We start from the raw sequence: 19,120 nt of genomic DNA, 5'->3' as shown, positions 1-19,120 counted from the left end.
AGGTCCCATACCCATCATTTGGTCCCATCCCCCATCATACCCAGGTCCCATACCCATCATTGTATCCCATCATACCCAGGTCCCATACCCATCATTGTATCCCATCATACCCAGGTCCCATACCCATCATTGTATCCCATCATACCCAGGTCCCATGCCCATCATTGTATCCCATCATACCCAGGTCCCATACCCATCATTGTATCCCATCATACCCAGGTCCCATACCCATCATTGTATCCCATCATACCCAGGTCCCATACCCATCATTGTATCCCATCATACCCAGGTCCCATACCCATCATTTGTATCCCATCATACCCAGGTCCCATACCCATCATTGTATCCCATCATTGGTCCCATCCCATCATTGTATCCCATCATACCCAGGTCCCATACCCATCATTGTATCCCATCATCCCTACCCATCATTGTATCCCATCATACCCAGGTCCCATGCCCATCATTGTATCCCATCATACCCAGGTCCCATACCCATCATTGTATCCCATCATACCCAGGTCCCATACCCATCATTTGTATCCCATCATACCCAGGTCCCATACCCATCATTGTATCCCATCATACCCAGGTCCCATACCCATCATTTGTATCCCATCATACCCAGGTCCCATGCCCATCATTGTATCCCATCATACCCAGGTCCCAGGTCCCATACCCATTGTATCCCATCATGGTCCCATCATTGTATCCCATCATACCCAGGTCCCATACCCATCATTGTATCCCATCATACCCAGGTCCCATACCCATCATTGTATCCCATCATACCCAGGTCCCATACCCATCATTGTATCCCATCATACCCAGGTCCCATACCCATCATTGTATCCCATCATAGGTCCCATCATTGGTCCCCCATCATTGTATCCCATCATTGGTCCCATCCCATCATTGTATCCCATCATACCCAGGTCCCATACCCATCCCATTGTCCCATACCCATCATTGTCCCATCATATCCAGGTCCCATACCCCCATCATTGTATCCCATTTGGTCCCATACCCATCATTGTGTCCCATCATATCCAGGTCCCATACCCATCATTGTATCCCATCATATCCAGGTCCCATACCCATCATTGATGGATTTATAAACACTGCGTCTTTCCCTTGGCCTTGATTCAAATGTGGGTGTGTTCCCTTGACTCAAATGTGTGGTTGATATTTTAAAGCTCCTACTGTTATTTTCAATTTGTTTTTTATCTCAGCTTTTTCAGGGACCTGAAAGCTCTCGAGGGCCTGCCCCGTTTGAGACTGTAATTATGCAATATGGCCACAAGATGTCATTACACTTCTTCAAAAGTTTTGCTCTCTACATTTGCTTTATTGTCGTGGTGGTTCTGTTTATTTATTATGTTGTTGTTTTTTATATGCTGTAATGGTCTCCAAAGAAATTGTCATCAGTGTTCTAACCTATTAAAAATAGGGTACTGGGTGGTATCTTGCCCCCTGTAATTCACATTAAGACCACAAGATGTCACCAAATTATTTTCCCAACACTTTTCCTGGCTGCCACTGCTCTTGCTCAGCACATTGTTTTTATTTATTTTATTGAACCTTTATTTAACTAGGCAAGTCCCTCTGTGTCATCACAACTTTGGGAGATATTTCAACTAAACGATTTGGAGGTAAGTTTCTCTATTCTTTTTTTAATTTTGAAAAAGTTGTAGATATATTCTAATGAAGTTAGAACTATAATGTTTTTAATATACAAATAGGAACGGCTTAAGAAAAATAATCCACTTGTTTAGAGAGAAAAATGTAAATATTTTTTTTGTAAAGTAGTAATATGTTGGATGAGTGTGGGTAACTGACCCCTGGGGGCTAGTTACCCCTTTATGGTTATGGATGGGTTTCTACCTGTCATTTAGACAATGACTAGAACAGCTAGTGCTAGTTTATCCTAACTTGCTAACTAGCGACTTCACTATCAGTAAATGCTAGCCAGCTAGTTAGTTAGCATTAGCTGCTAGGAGTGCTAGCGAGCAACCTCACTACCAATTTTGCATTGTTTGTCACTTATTTTGTACATGTTGCTGCTACTGTCTCTTATGATCGAAAAGAGCTTCTGGATATCAGAACAGCGATTACTCAGCTCGAACTGGACAAAAAATCAATATTTAATGAGTCCGACGCAAAGGATATACTGTTTCTCCGAGACCAGCCCCAAATCATTTGCGTGAGGAAAAGACAGAGGTACAGGGGGATGGCGATCGGGGTTCCTTGTGAGAATTCATCTGCAAGTGGGTAACCCGTCTCTAAATCAAATCAAATTTTATTTGTCACATGCGCGGAATACAACACTAATGTAATCTGCCTAAATGACTCGCCCCGTAGCACTCACGACGGTAGCCATGAAGTGCTTTGAAAGGCTGGTCATGGCTCACATCAACACCATCATCCTGGAAACGCTATACCCACTCCAATTTGCACACCGCCCTAACAGATCTACAGATGCAGTCTCAATCGCACTCTACACTGCCCTTTCCCACCTGGACAAAAGGAACACCTATGTGAGAATGATGTTCATTGACTAAAGCTCAGCGTTCAACACCATAGTGCCCACAAAGTTCATCACTAAGCTAAGGACCCTGGGACTAAACAACTCCCTCTGCAACTGGATCCTGGACTTCCTGACAGGCCGCCCCCAGGTAATAAGGGTAGGCAACAACACATCCACCACGCTGATTCTCAACACGGGGGCCACTCAGGGGTGTGTGCTTAGTCCCCTCCTGTACTCCCCAATCACCCACGACTGCGTGGCCAAGCACGACTCCAATACCATAATTAAGTTTGCTGACGACACAACGGTGGTAGGCCTGATCACTGACAACGATGAGATAGCCTATAGGGAGGAGGTCAGGGACCTGGCAGTGTGGTGCCAAGACAACAACCTCTCTCAACGTGAGCAAGAGAAAGGAGATTATCGTGGACTACAGGAAAAGGAGGGCCAAAAGCATCCATTCATATCGACGGGGCTGTAGTGGAGCGGGTCGAGAGTTTCAAGTTCCTTGGCGTCAACATCACCAACAAACTATCATGGTTCAAACACATCAAGAAAGTTGTGAAGAAGGCCTTTCCCCCCTCGGGGACCTGATAAAATTTGGCATGTGTCCCTAGATCCTCAAAAATGTATACAGCTGCACCATCGAGAGCATCCTGACCGGTTGCATCACCCTCTGGTATAGTAACTGCTCGGCATCTGACCGTAAGGCGCTACAGAGGGTAGTGCATACAGCCCAGTACATCACTGGGGCCTACATGTACAAATTACCTTGAATAACCTGTACCCCTGCACATTGACCCGGTTCTGGTACCCGCCTGTATATAGCCTTGTTATTGTTATTGTGTTACTTTTTCTTACATTTTTTACTTTAGTTTATTTAGTAAATATTTTCTTAACTCTATTTCTTGAACTGCATTGTTAGTTAAAGGCTTTTAAGTAAGCATTGCACAGTAAGGTCTATTTGGCGCCTGTGAGAAATATGATTTGATTTGATATAGCTTGATAGCTAGCTACATTTTTAAGAGAGCATTTCAATTGGCATCTCTCCCCCTGTTTTTAGTCACAGGTGGGCTTATGAGTTGTGCTCCACTTTTACTGGGGATAGCTTTATTTGTGACCTATGTACAAATTAGAATTGTGCAATAGCAGAGCATAAGCGTTGCCACATCAATGTTACACTGAATTAATTAGTTATGAGTTATTGTTATTAAATGTTATATTCCAATGTTATTAGTTATATTCCAATATTATATTCAAATTAATATATGTTCTTCTGAATTAACAACTATTGAAAAACCTTTTGCTACTGAATATCATGTTTAAAACTGTTGGGATTTAAAATCTTGCATTATTCAAATAATATGTAGTGTCATTGTACATAATGGATTGTACGGAAAAAGAACAGCAGAGAAAATTCATGTGCAGGTGAATTAAAAAGAGGAACCTTGCATCAAATCTCCTCATAGTGCGGATATTAATGGTGACATGCAATGTGCGAATGTTGCTTTTTTGTATCGGCAATTAGACTTGTTCTTGGGGGGGCTAGTTACCACCTAGTACCCTAACGTCCATAAACTCCATCATCTAATAGCGTGCATTTGCAGTGCAAACCCGCAGATCATGAGTGGGTGGGAACTGCGATATTAATCCGTTGAATCCAGTGCCATTGAAAAAACAATACCGGTAATCACCCTAAATAGATCTATTATTAACTCATAAGGAAATATGGCAAAAATCGGAATTATCTGTCGTTGAATTCTAGCTGTATTTTATGTGCAGTTCGTTGTATGCATCGACCTCATTTGAGTGGTTCTCAGAATCCACATCCAGAATTAAAAGACGTCCCGCCCCTTTTCCTGCTCATGTAGCGTGCAAACCCATTGTCACTCACTGGTTGCCTAGTACCCTCCTGGCATCAATCTAGAGTGTGCCATGCCCACGGTTTTCAACAGAAACGCAACGATCTGCTAATAAATGGAACTGCTAGTTGCTAGCGAGTGAGGGATCCATCTTCTTGAACGAAGGCCATCAATACGCATTTTGTTTTCTGTTTATTTAACTAGCGGCTGTGTTTTCATGGGAAATGTATTAGCAAGCTAACGTCAGATAGCTCGATAACTGCGCCAAAAATGATGCGAGATTCAATCGAATGTTGCACTGCTAGCTAGTCAGCCAAATCTGACTGGGGAATGGTCATTTCTCAGTTTGCCAGCATCACAGCTCTGACACATCACGAAGCCGTTCAGCTATCGAGACATAACGCTGGAAACTTGCTAGCGTTTAGTTGGATAGAAAAAGAGGACGAACATTTGTTGGGAAGCGGTGACTGTGCAATTGCAATACTGGTCATATGGATGCGTTGCCTTCGTGTGCATTTTATTGACAATTGTGGCTTGGCTCTAGCTAGGGGGCGGACAGCTCTGAGAAGGCGGACAGTTGGCTACGTTAGCTTGTTGGATGTCGCGGCAGTGCAGTTAGGTTCGTTCGTAGGGACGCACGAACCCAGTCAGTGAACAGGGGGTATCGCAATAGAGGCTGGTAATAGGGATAGTTAGCTAGCCAGGTAGCTAGCTAGTTTTCCAACTAACGTTAGCTAGCTAACGTGAGAAATCTAAATAAGGCTTGAAGCGCGCATCAACGGAGAGAGGCCCTCAACACACCCCCTCGCATCGACACTGCCCCCACTTCGCCGATCCTCCCGTGATTTGCTGAGATCTGAACACGGGTGAAGTCGGACAGTTCTCGGTTGGGGACAACTTGACAGCGAGGCCCCTAGCTCCCCTCCCCCATTCCCATCCAAGACCCCTCAGTCCACCTCTTCGCAAGTGAGGATCGGGATATTAGATACCTAGCTAAAGTTAACCCATCCAACCGAAATCTGTCATCCAGCTAGTCCATTCTAACTCGCGGGTTGCCAAAACCAGGAGGGATGACTTTGGAGTCGATGATGGCTTGCTGCCTGAGCGAAGAGGCGAAGGAATCGAAACGAATCAATGCGGAGATAGACAAACAACTCCGGCGAGACAAGCGGGACTCGAGGAGAGAACTGAAATTGCTCCTTCTCGGTAACTCAAACTCATCCATATTTTGGGGATTCTTTGAACCATAGGTAGCTAGTTGCCGTTTTGTGAAATATCAATTTAGCTAACAAGATAGGTTAGCTAGCAAGCTTCAGGCCTCCACCCCCCCGCCTCCCTAAGTGAGCTAGCTAGCTAATATTAGCTAACCAGTCAATATGTTTTAGTTAGTTAACGTTAGCTAGCTAGATATGTGTTTGGTTAGCAAACGAGTTTGTTAGCTAGTCAGATGGGTAGGTAGCTAGCTACTTTCTGTTGCTAGCTAAATCACCAAGCCACTTTGCCAACATCTGGTCACTTTAGCTGTTGGTGTTGGTGCTACTAGTGCTTGCTAACCAACTAGCTACCTAACGTTGGCATCTAGCTATTTGCTGTCATTGCTTGCTTGCTAGCTAGCTAACTATCTTGCTTACCATCCACTCACCCCTGGTTTAACTAGTCAATTAGTCTATGAACGGTTAGTTAGCTAAGTGCTAGGCTTCAATTGAATTCTTAGAACGGGGGAATGGTTTGTAATCAAATGGTTATGCTAACTATGTATTATTAGATGAGTAACGTTAGTGTCACCATATTGTTATATCCAAGTTCTACTATTACTACAAGGACTGGAGAGGTCAATTTCAGAATGAATCTGATGGTGAAAATAATCTAAGCATATATGGTCATGTTAGTGGTACTGTATGGCAGAAAACAGATCCCTCCTGGCTATTTTTATGTTAACCCCAGCCAAATGAATGATCCATTGGAAGGTGATAGACTGTAACAGTTGTACTGCTAAATAAAGAATACAGGTGAGCTGAAAAGGATGTCTAGGGGGTCACACATTACACAACCTGGCAGATGCAATTCCTATAGCTAGGCCTAGGCTCTATATGGGAAAGAGTTATGGTGTGCTCTCTGAATTAAATGTATATATGAAACATTGGGTGCAGCTTCTCAACATCAGTCAGAAGCATGAAGATACTTGTGTGTGTCTGCTTTTACAGACCCCCACGATGAAGAGCATGGAGGCTAAATCAGCAGTATCTTTTAAATCTGGCAGTAGAAGTTGTCCTAAGACACAGGTCTCTAGGATCAGTTTGGCGTTCCTAAAAATAAATAACTGGCCTTAGATTGCCAGCATCTACCAGTCTTCTAGACATTAAAAAATTAAATTGTTTCTATTGGACAAGTTAATTTCAGGTAGTAGACTACCTCTGTTTCAGAAACGTTTGCTCCCGTTTCACACTTACAAAACATATCCCAGGTTGTCTGACACGTGTGATTGCCCCTCTCTCCAGTCGTTTCCCTGTGGACCCTGGCTCAGTTCTGAGAAGTAGGCCAAACCACACAGACACACTATTCTATTGTAGGCTATTTAGTCATTTTTTCCCCCTATTTTATCACACTCTATCCTACTGTATTGTATTCTTGACTTGAACCTGTGGGGAGCATATTAGGCCTAGGTCGTGGAGAAAAATATATATAACTGTCACACTGAACAAAAATATTAACGCAACATGTAAAGTTTCATGAGCTGAAATAAAAGATCTCTGAAATATTTCATACGCACAAAAAGCTTATTTCTCATTCTGTGCACAAATTTGTTAACATCTCTGTTAGTGACTATTTCTCATTTTGCCAAGATAATCCATCCACCTGACAGGTGTGGCATATCAAGAATCTAATTAAACAGCATGCTCATTACACAGGTGCACCTTGTACTGGGGGCAATAAAAGGCCCAATGCTACAGATGTCTCAAGTTTTGAGGGAGTGTGCAGTTGGCATGCTGACTGAAGGAATGTCCACCAGAGCTGTTGCCAGATAATTTAATGTTAATTTCTATACCATAAGCTGCCTTTAATGTCGTTTTAGAGAGTTTGACATTACATCCAACCGGCCTCACAACCGCAGACCACGTGTAACCACGCAAGCCGAGGACCTCCATATCCGGCTTCTTCAGCCACTTGGACAGCTGATGAAACTGGGTTTGCACAACCAAAGAATTTTTGCGCAAACTGTCAGAAACCATCTCAGGGAAGCTCATCTGGGTTCTCGTCGTCCTCACCAGGGTCTTGACCTAACTGCAGTTCGGCATCGTAACTGACTTTAGTGGGCAAATTCTCACCTTTTGATATGGCCACTCGCTGGAGAAGTGTGCTCTTCATGGATGAATCCCGGTTTCAACTGTACCGGGCAGACAGCGGTATATGGTGTGTGGGGTGAGCGGTTTACTAATGTCAGAGTGCTCCATGGTAGCAGTGGGGTTGTGGTATAGGCAGGCATAAGCTATGGACAATGAACACAATTGCATTTAAGCAATGACAATTTGATTGCACAGAGATACCATGATGAGATCCTCATGCCATTCATCTGGCGTTATCACCTCATGTTTCAGAATGATAATGCATGGCCCAGTGTTGCAAGGATCTATACACCATTCCTGGAAGCTGAAAATGTCCCAGTTCTTCCATGGCCTGCATACTCACCAGACATGCCACCCATTGAGCATGTTTGGAATGCTCTGGATTGGCGTGTATTACAGCGTGTTCCAGTTCCCGCCAATATCTAACAACTTCACACAGCCATTGAAGAGTGGGACAACATTCCACAGGCCACAATCAACAGCCTGACCAACTCTATGTGAAGGAGATGTCATGCTGCATGAGGCAAATGGTCATGAAACCAGATTGGTTTTCTGATCCCCCCCTTTTTTAAAGGTATCTGTGACCAACCGATGCATATCTGTATTCACAGTCATGTGAATTCCATAGATTAGGGCCTGATTAATTTATTTCCATTGATTTGATTTTCTTTGAACAGTAACTCAGTAAAATCTTAGAAATTCTTGCATATTGCGTTTTATATTTTTGGTGTGTGTACACAGAGTAGGCGCTGTTGGATTACTGTTCCCCACTTCCATTTCACAATTCTACTGCTTCAGAGTGGAGCACATAGATGATGAATGTGTGGGTTGGGACTGCTCACTTCATCATCAATATATCTCTGTTTATACCTACTGACTATTCCTACTCTTGTGATGCAATGCTGTGTGAGTCTAGGACCAGGGCTGGAACTAAAACCAGTACTAGTTCTGCAGGAACTAAAGCATGTAAAGACCACGCTAGCCCTCATCAGGGATCAGTGGAGAAGTCTACTTCCTGTATCAGATTCTTAGATTTTAGTCCGTCAGTGGGACTTCTGTGAGAGGCAGTGTGTGCCTGTGCCTCTGTGACCCAGTCATGCAGTAAACAGACTATTCTAAGTGAGTTTAGGCTGTGTATTTGTGTCTGAGCAGGGATAAGGAGGTGTAAAGAAGGATTAGTCCAGGTCTATAATAGGCTTTGTTAAACATGGATAAAGCTTAGACTGATATGTCACTGACTCCTATTAGTCACACCAGGGCTATGCGTGGTTTTCCAGGTCAATCACCTTGTTTTTTAAATGCTCCATAGTTCTACACTCTCCTGTTCAATGCATGATGTTACGAGTACCACAGAGCTGTTGCATTTATCAGGAGTTGATTGTACATGCAAATACTGTGGTTTCCTATGGCTCGGTTGGTTGGAGTATGAAGTGCTTGTATAACCAGAGTTGAGTTTTGATGCCTGAAGATAGGACAGGCCATGGAGACCTCACTCACTCTCTACCCCCCCCCCCCCCCCCCAACATGTGCTGCTGAGGGCAATATCAGGCCATAGGACCAGCCATGGTCCACAGCTCTGGTGTTTTTCTCTACTTGGTCAAAACAAGGCTGGTGGCTGCTGTAGCTTGACTTGGGGCTTGCTGGCCTGGGCTGCTATTGCTGGGCTTGGGGCTGTGCTGGCTGGCTGGGATCGGGGCTGCTGTAGCTTGACTTGGGGCCAGCTGGGCTGGGGGCTGCTGTAACTTGACCTGGGGCTGGCTGGCTGGGCTGGGGGCTACTGCAGCATGACTTGGGACTGGCTGGCTGTGGGCAGCTGTTGCCTGAATTGGGTCTGTGTTGCCTGTGCTGGGAGCTGCTGCAGCATGACTTGGGACTGGCTGGCTGGGCTGGGCTGGTGGCTGCTGTAGCCTGACTTGGGGCTGTGTTGGCTGGGCTGGGGGCTGCTGCAGCATGACTTGGAGCTTTGTTGGCTGGCTGGGCTGGTGGCTGCTGTAGCCTGACTTGGGGCTGTGTTGGCTGGGCTGGGGGCTGCTGCAGCATGACTTGGAGCTTTGTTGGCTGGCTGGGCTGGTGGCTGCTGTAGCCTGACTTGGGGCTGTGTTGGCTGGGCTGGGGGCTGCTGCAGCATGAGTTGGAGCTTTGTTGGCTGGCTGGGCTGGTGGCTGCTGTAGCCTGACTTGGGGCTGTGTTGGCTGGGCTGGGGGCTGCTGCAGCATGACTAGGAGCTTTGTTGGCTGGCTGGGCTGGTGGCTGCTGTAGCCTGACTTGTGGCTGTGTATCTGCGGCATGGGTGACCTGGGCTGTTGGCTAAATGAACTGCTGCCTACTAGTCACTTTCTTGCCCTGCTGCTTCTCTCCAAATGGGAGGGGTATCCATGTCGGGCTAGCAGGGCTTAGACTCTCCCAATGGAGAATAAACTAGCTCAGATGAAGTTCGATTTGGGTGGTCACTCACTAGCCAGGGGCAGGTTGATGGGTTTAGTTCTAAACCCTGGTGACTGTCAGAGCAGAAATAGCCTGCAGGAGAGAAGACTCAGGTGTTCTCTCATTATTTTGGTCATATAAGGGAATGTTGTCATGCTTCTTGAGCTAGTTTTGACAGCCGTGTGTTAAATCCCTCCATGCCAAGGGTCAGGTTTAGGGATAATGATCTGACTTGCATTACATCAAATTACATAAATGCTATTACAAAAAAAATCTATATATTTTTTTAGTGGCCATTTTTTCACCTCCTAGGCCATCAACACGGTGTTCAGGTTCAACAAAATGTTTCTATGATTCTGACCCACTGTGACTGACTTGCCGGCTGTACACAGTCCGACGAACACACACACACACACACACACACACACACACACACACACACACACACACACACACTCAGAAGCCAGCCTATAAATACTTTCCCAGGTGCTAACCTTGTTAATGAAGAGGATTTTAATTGAGTGTGTGTCCCACAGCCGCCAATCCTCATGGAACACCACGCACACACAGCCCAAACGGGGTCATGCATTCCTCTCTGGAGATGTAGGGGGGTTATGAGGCAGAGTTCCAGACTAACTTTTATTCTGGTGGCGCTGGTGCTCCCAACGTTTTCAGTTGATGGCACCAGCACCTGGTTTTTCACCACTGCTCAGCGATAATGACCCGAGTCTCATAATGTGCCTGCATTCCATACAAAACCTAATAATGACTAGCCGTCTTTTATATTAGCATGCCCTTGCAGATCTTGACATTCAGATATATTTGCCAGTGGCACACCGGGCCAGTGCCAACTGAAAGTTACTGGCCCGAATTAAAAGAATACTGACTAGGGAAAGTGGATAATGCACGCATAATTTAAATGTTATCTTTTGTTTGTGGTCTATAATGAGTCTATAATGACCTTATACACAAATAAATTACATTTTAACTTGACAATATAATTTATATTGATTGTTTGGTGGGGGGAAAATGGTGCAACGATTTTATTTTATAATTTAAAAAAAGGGTGTTACTGTTCCTATAAAATCCAGCTTTCTCTTTTGGTAAATTCAGTTCTCGCGGTTTTATTATCCTAGTTTTTTTTTTCAAAATCACCTTTTGCGTGTTGCGAAGTCACTACAGTGCAGTGTTGAGGTGTCACTACAGCCTGGGGTTTGATCCCAGGCTGTGTCACAACCGGCCACAATTGCCCAGCATCGTCCGGGTTAGGGGAGGGTTTGGCCAGGTTGGGGTGCTTTACTTGGCTCATCGTGCTCTAGCGACTCCTTGTGGTGGGCCGAAAACCTGCAGGCTGACTTCGGTCCTCAGTAGAGCGGTGCTTCCGAGTTTGGCGGGTCATGTTTCGGAGGACGCATGACTCGGCCTTCACCTCTCTCTCTCTCTCGAGCCCGTTGGGGAGTTTCAGCGACGAGACAAAATCGTAATCACAAAAATCGGGGAGAAAAGGTGGGTAAAAATGACAACAAGATAAAGTTAATTCAAACAGTGCATGATGACTGAATTGCGCATCGCGAAGATTCAACCAATAATTTTTGAATACCTGGTTTACTTACCCATTGCTGTTTTGAGAAGCTAATTGTGAACCAAAGACTAACGTCACCAGCTACATTTTGTTTTTCACTTGCACCCTAGCGACCAATAAAACATTTGTGTCGTACTGCCAAGTCAAATGGTTGCAACTGCAAGTGTTTTTTTTTTTTTTTCGCAGTTTTGAGCCTTGTCAGGGTAAAGGGGAAAACTGTCCAATTTTACTACCCCCTTGTCAGTCCCAAGGGGCCACGGTTCTGTTCTAGAAGCACGGTTTCGACTGCTCCTACAGTTTTGCTTCGATACTGCAGTTTAATTGACACCCAGCCCAGAAAGATAATTGCCACATAGAGAAGTCAGATTAGAAAATTCCTAATAAGCAGCTCTTGAATTTCCCGGCGGCATCAACGGACATGGCCGTAATGCCTCCAAAAAAAATCCATGCCTTGCAGTCAAAGTGGCCATTGTGCCCTTGCGCTGAATACAATAATTATTCTTCGCTTCTCCCAGCTACCAATCGCCATGCTCCGAAGCATCTCTCGCTCACATGTCTTTATCAGATAATTCAATTCTTATTAACCAATGCCTGTCACGTGATTGGGTAAGTGAAGACGGACTCATCAGGGATGCAGCCGCGGGCCATTCTTATCTGAATTCCGATGCGCAAATAACCTGTTATCAGCAGTCGTCTTTACCACAATGCAAATGTCTATCCCTGGATTTGCAAACACTTATATATAATATATACGGTTGAAATTGGAAGTGTACATACACTTAGGTTTGTGGTCATTAAAAATTAAAATAAAAAAATAAAAGTTCTCTCACGTCACCCCGCTCCTCCGCTCTCTCCACTGGCTTCCAGTTGAAGCTCGCATCCGCTACAAGACCATGGTGCTTGCCTACGGAGCTGTGAGGGGAACGGCACCTCACTACCTCCAGGCTCTGATCAGGCCCTACACCCAAACAAGGGCACTGCGTTCATCCACCTCTGGCCTGCTCGCCTCCCTACCACTGAGGAAGTACAGTTCCCGCTCAGCCCAGTCAAAACTGTTCGCTGCTCTGGCCCCCCAATGGTGGAACAAACTCCCTCACGACGCCAGGACAGCGGAGTCAATCACCACCTTCCGGAGACACCTGAAACCCCACCTCTTTAAGGAATACCTAGGATAGGATAAAGTAATCCTTCTCCCCCCCCCCTTAAAAGACCTAGATGCACTATTGTAAAGTGGCTGTTCCACTGGATGTCATAAGGTGAAAGCACCAATTTGTAAGTCGCTCTGGATAAGAGCGTCTGCTAAATGACTTAAATGTAAATGTAAATTAAAACTAGTTTTTCAGCCACTCCAGTTTCCTGTTAAACTATAGTTTTGGCAAGTCGGTTAGGACATCTACTTTGTGCATAACACAAGTAATTTCCCCAACAATTATTTCCCTTATAATTCACTGTATCACAATTCCAATGGGTCAGAAGTTTACATACACTAAGTTGACTGCCTTTAAACAGCTTGGAAAATTCCAGAAAATAATGTCATGGCTTTAGAAGATTCTGATGGGCTAATTGACATCATTTGAGTCAATTGGATGTGTACCTTTGGATGTATTTCAAGGCCTACCTTCGAATTCAGTGCCTCTTTGCTTGACATCATGGGATGTAGATCTCCACAAGTCTGGTTCATCCCTGGGAGCAATTTCCAAACGCCTGAAGGTACCACATTCATCTGTACAAACAATAGTACGCAAGTATAAACACCATGCAACCACGCAGCCGTCATACCGCTCAGGAAGGAGACACGTTCTGTCTCCTAGAGATGAATGTACTTTGGTGCGAAAACCTTGTGAAGATATTGGAGGAAACGGGTACAAAAGTATCTATATCCACAGTAAAACGAGTCCTATATCCACATAACCTGAAAGGCCACTCAGGAAGAAGCCACTGCTCTGCCATAAACTGCCATAAAAAAGCCAGACTAACGTTTGGAACTGCACATGGGGACCAAGATCGTACTTTTTGGAGAAATGTCCTCTGGTCTGATGAGACAAAAATAGAACTGTTTGGCCATAATGACCATTGTTATGTTTGGAGGAACAAGGGGGAGGCTTGCAAGCCAGCAAACACCATCCCAACCGTGAAGCATGGGGGTGGCAGCATCATGTTGTGGGGGTGCTTTGCTGCAGGAGGGGCTGGTGCACTTCACAAAATAGATGGTCTCATGAGGAAGGGAAATGATGTGGATATATTGACAACATCTCTAGACATCAGTCAGGAAGTTCAAGCTTGGTCGCAAATGGGTCTTCCAAATGGACAATGACCCCAAGCATACTTCCAAAGTTGTGGTAAAATGGCTTAAGGACAACAAAGTCAGGGTATTGGGGTGGCCATCACAAAGCCCTGGCCTCAATCCTATTGAAAATTTGTGGTCAGAACTGAAAAAGCGTGTGCGAGCAAGGAGGCCTACAAACCTGACTCAGTTACACCAGCTCTGTCAGGAGGAATGGGCCAAAATTCACCCAACTTATTGTGGAAAGCTTGTGGAAGGCTACCCAAAACATTTTATCCAAGTTAAACAATTTAAAGGCAATGCTACCAAATACTAATTGAGTGTATGTAAACTTCTGACCCACTGGGAATGTGATGAAAGAAATAAAAGCTGAAATAAATCATTCCCTCTACTATTATTATGACATTTCACATTCTTAAAATGGTGGTGATCCTAATTGATCTAAGACAGGAAATTGTTACTCGGATTAAATGTCAGGAATTGTGAAAAACTGAGTTTAAATGTATTTGTCTAAGGTGTATGTAGACTTCCGACTTTAACTGTGTGTGTGTGTGTGATATGCACGCATGCATACACACACGCGTAAATCACCCGGTAGGGCCTTGTAAAAACGGAATCCAGATGTAGAAACGGAATAAAAAAACGAAACAATTTTAGTTAAATTATTCCGAGGCACATCAACAAGATGCGTATGCCTAATGAACAGCAAAAGCACTTGCCTATGTCAATGTACTATGCTCCATAGTACAAAAGTTGAGACATTCTCTTGTGCGGGAAATAAATATCCCACCTTATATTTATCAAACATGACTGGCATTTAGCATATATATATCTATATCAATTTAAATGGTCTATTTTGGTGAATGGCCTTGGTGCCCTAGCAGGTAGCCTTGGTGCCCTAGAAGGTGGCCTTGGTGCCCTGGCACACTGGGTTCCTCTTGAATGCCAAAATGGCCTTGCCGCTAAGAAATTCCAGGCCTGCTAATAAGACCCTTTTAGTCATCACATTTGTGCCATAAAAATCGGAATTAGTCAAATAATTGTAGCTGAGGCCGAATATTAAAAAATAAACAATTTAATTTAGCACTCACAGCCAAAGATATTATTGTTTTTATATTCATGCAATGTCTGACATATTTTTTGGATAACATGATGTTGCTGCTCGCACTGCTCTCTGTGCGCACTGAGTGGTAGTGCACATGTGATGCTGGTCTGTATAAACCGGATGCAACCCGGATATAGACGGTCCATGAATTGGCGAACGTGATTAGATTACCTTGAAATTTAACGGGGCGTACATCTTGGATGCAGTCTCCAGTTCTTATACCCCCAGTGGTCAGACCCCCACGTCTCTTTCTCCCCCTCTTTCTGTATCCCTCTTTCTCTGCACCCCCTCTCATCATTCCCTTTATTTTTCCTCTTTATATCCCTTCCCTTCCCCCTGGTGATGTCAGAACAGAAGTGATTCGCTGGTACATACGTTTGTTCCCCCTTCTTACCCTAAGCTTGGGGATAAGGGTGGGTGTGTATGTGTTTAGGTAGGCCAACTAAGGGAAGTGGGGCGTTACAGCGTAGGTAACATTGACTGGCCTGCGGCTGACCACAGGATCTCTATAACCTCAGTTGGTAGGCAGCTGGTGTGTGTTGTATACCTTAGGGCTGCCTTGGCTGCTACTCTGTGTGTGTGTGTGTGCGTGCGCTAAATGCTGCCAGAGAGATGTGTATACTTTGGGTCGCCCAGCAGGCATGCTCCTGTGTTTGTCTCTGTACTATGATTAGCTGAATAGTCCTTTATTTCTTCTCCTTTCTAAAGTAGTACACACACCCACGTTTCCACAACAGGTTCAGGGTACAACAGCGGGGAAGTCCAGAAATGAACTACACAGATAATCAACCACAGCTCACCACTGGTTAACCTCACCTAACCTGTTATCAGCAGTCTGCTTTACCACAATGCAAATGTCTACCTCTGGATTTGCAAACGCACTTGTGTATATACACTGCTCAAAAAAATAAAGGGAACACTAAAATAACACATCCTAGATCTGAATGAATGAAATATTCTTATTAAATACTTTTTTCTTTGCATAGTTGAATGTGCTGACAACAAAATCACACAAATTATCAATGGAAATCAAATTTATCAACCCATGGAGGTCTGGATTTGGAGTCACACTCAAAATTAAAGTAGAAAACCACACTACAGGCTGATCCAACTTTGATGTAATGTCCTTAAAACAAGTCAAAATGAGGCTCAGTAGTGTGTGTGGCCTCCACGTGCCTGTATGACCTCCCTACAACGCCTGGGCATGCTCCTGATGAGGTGGCGGATGGTCTCCTGAGGGATCTCCTCCCAGACCTGGACAAAAGCATCCGCCAACTCCTTGACAGTCTGTGCTCAATTGGATTCAAGTCTGGGGAATGGGCGGGCCAGTCCATAGCATCAATGCCTTCCTCTTGCAGGAACTGCTGACACACTCCAGCCACATGATGTCTAGCATTGTCTTGCATTAGGAGGAACCCAGGGCCAACCGCACCAGCATATGGTCTCACAAGGGGTCTGAGGATCTCATCTCGGTACCTAATGGCAGTCAGGCTACCTCTGGCGAGCACATGGAGGGCTGTGCAGCTCCCCAAAGAAATGCAACCCCACACCATGACTGACCCACCTCATACCACCCTCATGGAGTCTGTTTCTGACCGTTTGAGCAGACACATGCACATTTGTGGCCTGCTGGAGGTCACTTTGCAGTGCTCCTCCTTGCACAAAGGTGGAGGTAGCGGTCCTGCTGCTGGGTTATTGCCGTCCTACGGCCTCCTCCACGTCTCCTGATGTACTGGCCTGTCTCCTGGTAGCGCCTCCATGCTCTGGACACTACGCTGACAGACACAGCAAACCTTCTTACCACAGCTCGCATTGATGTGTCATCCTGGATTCGCTGCACGACCTGAGCCACTTGTGTGGGTTGTAGACTCCGTCTCATGCTACCACTAGAGTGAAACCACCGCCAGCATCCAAAAGTGACCAAAACATCAGCCAGGAAGCATAGGAACCGAGAAGTGGTCTGTGGTCTCCACCTGCAGAACCACTCCTTTATTGGGAGTGTCTTGCTAATTGCCTATAATTTCCACCTGTTGTCTATTCCATTTGCACAACTGCATGTGAAATTTATTGTCAATCAGTGTTGCTTCTTAAGTGGACAGTTTGATTTCACAGAAGTGTGATTGACTTGGAGTTACATTGTGTTGTTTAAGTGTTCCCTTTATTTTTTGGGAGCAGTGTGTTACGTACACACACACGTAAATCACCAGGTAGGGCCCTATAAAAACAGAATCCAGACTTAGAAACGGAATAAAAAAACAAACCGCTTTTAGTTAAATGATTTACTTGTATTGAACTTATTAGAAAAGTAGTTAAATTGCACTGAACTGTCAGCAGAGGAAATCCATTCTGAGACTTTACAGGTTGTGTCTGCATGTGCAGACTTTGGTCTGGTTTGTTGTGTTTCAGTGTCTTTACTATGTACAGTACCAGTCAAATTTTGGACACACCTACTCATTGAAGGGTTTTTCTTTATTTTGACTATTTTCTACATTGTAGAATAATAATTAAGACATCAAAACTATGAAATAACATACAGTTGACGTCGTAAGTTTACATACACTTAGGTTGGAATCATGAACTCGTTTTTCAATCACTCCACAAATTTCTTGTTAACAAACTAGTTTTGGCAAGTCCGTTAGGACATCTACTTTGTGCATGACACACAAGTCATTTTTCCAACAATTGTTTACAGACAGATTATTTCACTTATAATTCACTGTATCACAATTCCAGTGGGTCAGAAGTTTACATAAAGTATGTCTTTAAACAGCATGGGAAGTTCCAGAAAATTATTTTATGGCTTTAGAAGCTTCTGATGGGCTAATCGACATCATTTGAGGCAATTGGAGGTGTACCTGTGGATGTATTTCAAGGCCTACCTTCAAACTCACTGCCTCTTTGCTTGACATCATGGGGAAATCAGCCAAACCCCCCCCCCCAAAAAAAAAAAATTGTAGACCTCCACAAGTCTGGTTCATCCTTGGGAGCAATTTCCAAATGCCTGAAGGTACCACGTTCATCTGTACAAACAATAGTATGCAAGTATAAACACCATGGGACAACGCAGCCATCATACCTCTCCGGAAGGAGATGCGATCTGTCTCTTAGAGATGAACGTACTTTGGTGCGAAAGTGTAAATCAATCCCAGAACAACAGCAAAGGACCTTGTGAAGATGCTGGAGGAAACGGGTACAAATGTATCTATAACCACAGCAAAACGAGTCCTATATCGACAACCTGAAAGGCCACTCAGCAATGAAGAAACCACTGCTCCAAAACCGCCATTAAAGAATGCCAAACTACGGTTTGCAACTGCACATGGGGACAAAGATCGTACTTTTTGGAGAAATGTCCTCTGATCTGATGAAACAAAAATAGAACTGTTTGGCCATAATGACCATGTGGGAAGCTTGGGGAAGGCCACCTGAAACATTGGACACAAGTTAAACAATTTAAAGGCAATGCTACTAAATACTAATTGAGTGTATGTAAACTTCTGACCCACTGGGAATGTGATGAATGAAATAAAAGCTGAAATAAATCATTCTCTCTACTATTATTCTGACATTTCACATTCTTAAAATAAAGTGGTAATCCTAACTGACCCAAAACAGGGAATTTTTACTAGGATTAAATGCCAGGAATTGGGAAAAACTGAGATTAAATGTAGTTGGCCAAGGTGTATGTAAAGTTCCGACTTCAACTGTATTTATACACACACACACTACTCAAGTTCAACACAACGTCCAGATTTTTTGCTGACCGCATTCTATCTTTCTGTTTCCCTGAGGAATTGTATGTTAAACAAACACATTCAACATTTGTGTGCATTTACCAAGACATTTACCAAGACATTTACCAAGACATTTACCAAGACATTTACCAAGACATTTACCAAGACATTTACCAAGACATTTTTTCAAATGTGGTGTTTAGTGTCCGCTAAAAATCAGTACTGTTTGTGTGTGTTTCCGTTTGATGAGGTTTTTGC

The 19,120-nt window shown here is 44.3% G+C and overlaps 1 protein-coding gene across 3 annotated transcripts in view; it reads left to right on the top strand.

Annotated features, from left to right (window-relative positions):
- The first annotated feature begins 4,441 nt into the window (after positions 1-4,441).
- Positions 4,442-19,120, top strand: part of LOC115129805 (guanine nucleotide-binding protein subunit alpha-11-like) — a 35,903-nt gene continuing 21,224 nt past the window's right edge. Inside the window, exon 1 of one of the 3 annotated variants that reach the window (XM_029660531.2) lies at positions 4,442-5,595. In XM_029660531.2, coding sequence (XP_029516391.1) covers positions 5,460-5,595 — 136 coding nt within the window. In that variant the 5' untranslated portion in view covers positions 4,442-5,459. The remainder of the gene's footprint in view (positions 5,596-19,120) is intronic. The other 2 variants (XM_029660533.2, XM_029660532.2) reach the window with 2 other exon arrangements.

Source organism: Oncorhynchus nerka, linkage group LG5 (genome assembly GCF_034236695.1).
Source record: "Oncorhynchus nerka isolate Pitt River linkage group LG5, Oner_Uvic_2.0, whole genome shotgun sequence".
NCBI classification, from domain to species: domain Eukaryota; kingdom Metazoa; phylum Chordata; class Actinopteri; order Salmoniformes; family Salmonidae; genus Oncorhynchus; species Oncorhynchus nerka.
Note: the sequence above shows the minus strand (reverse complement) of the source record. Positions and strands in the feature narration are given on the sequence as shown.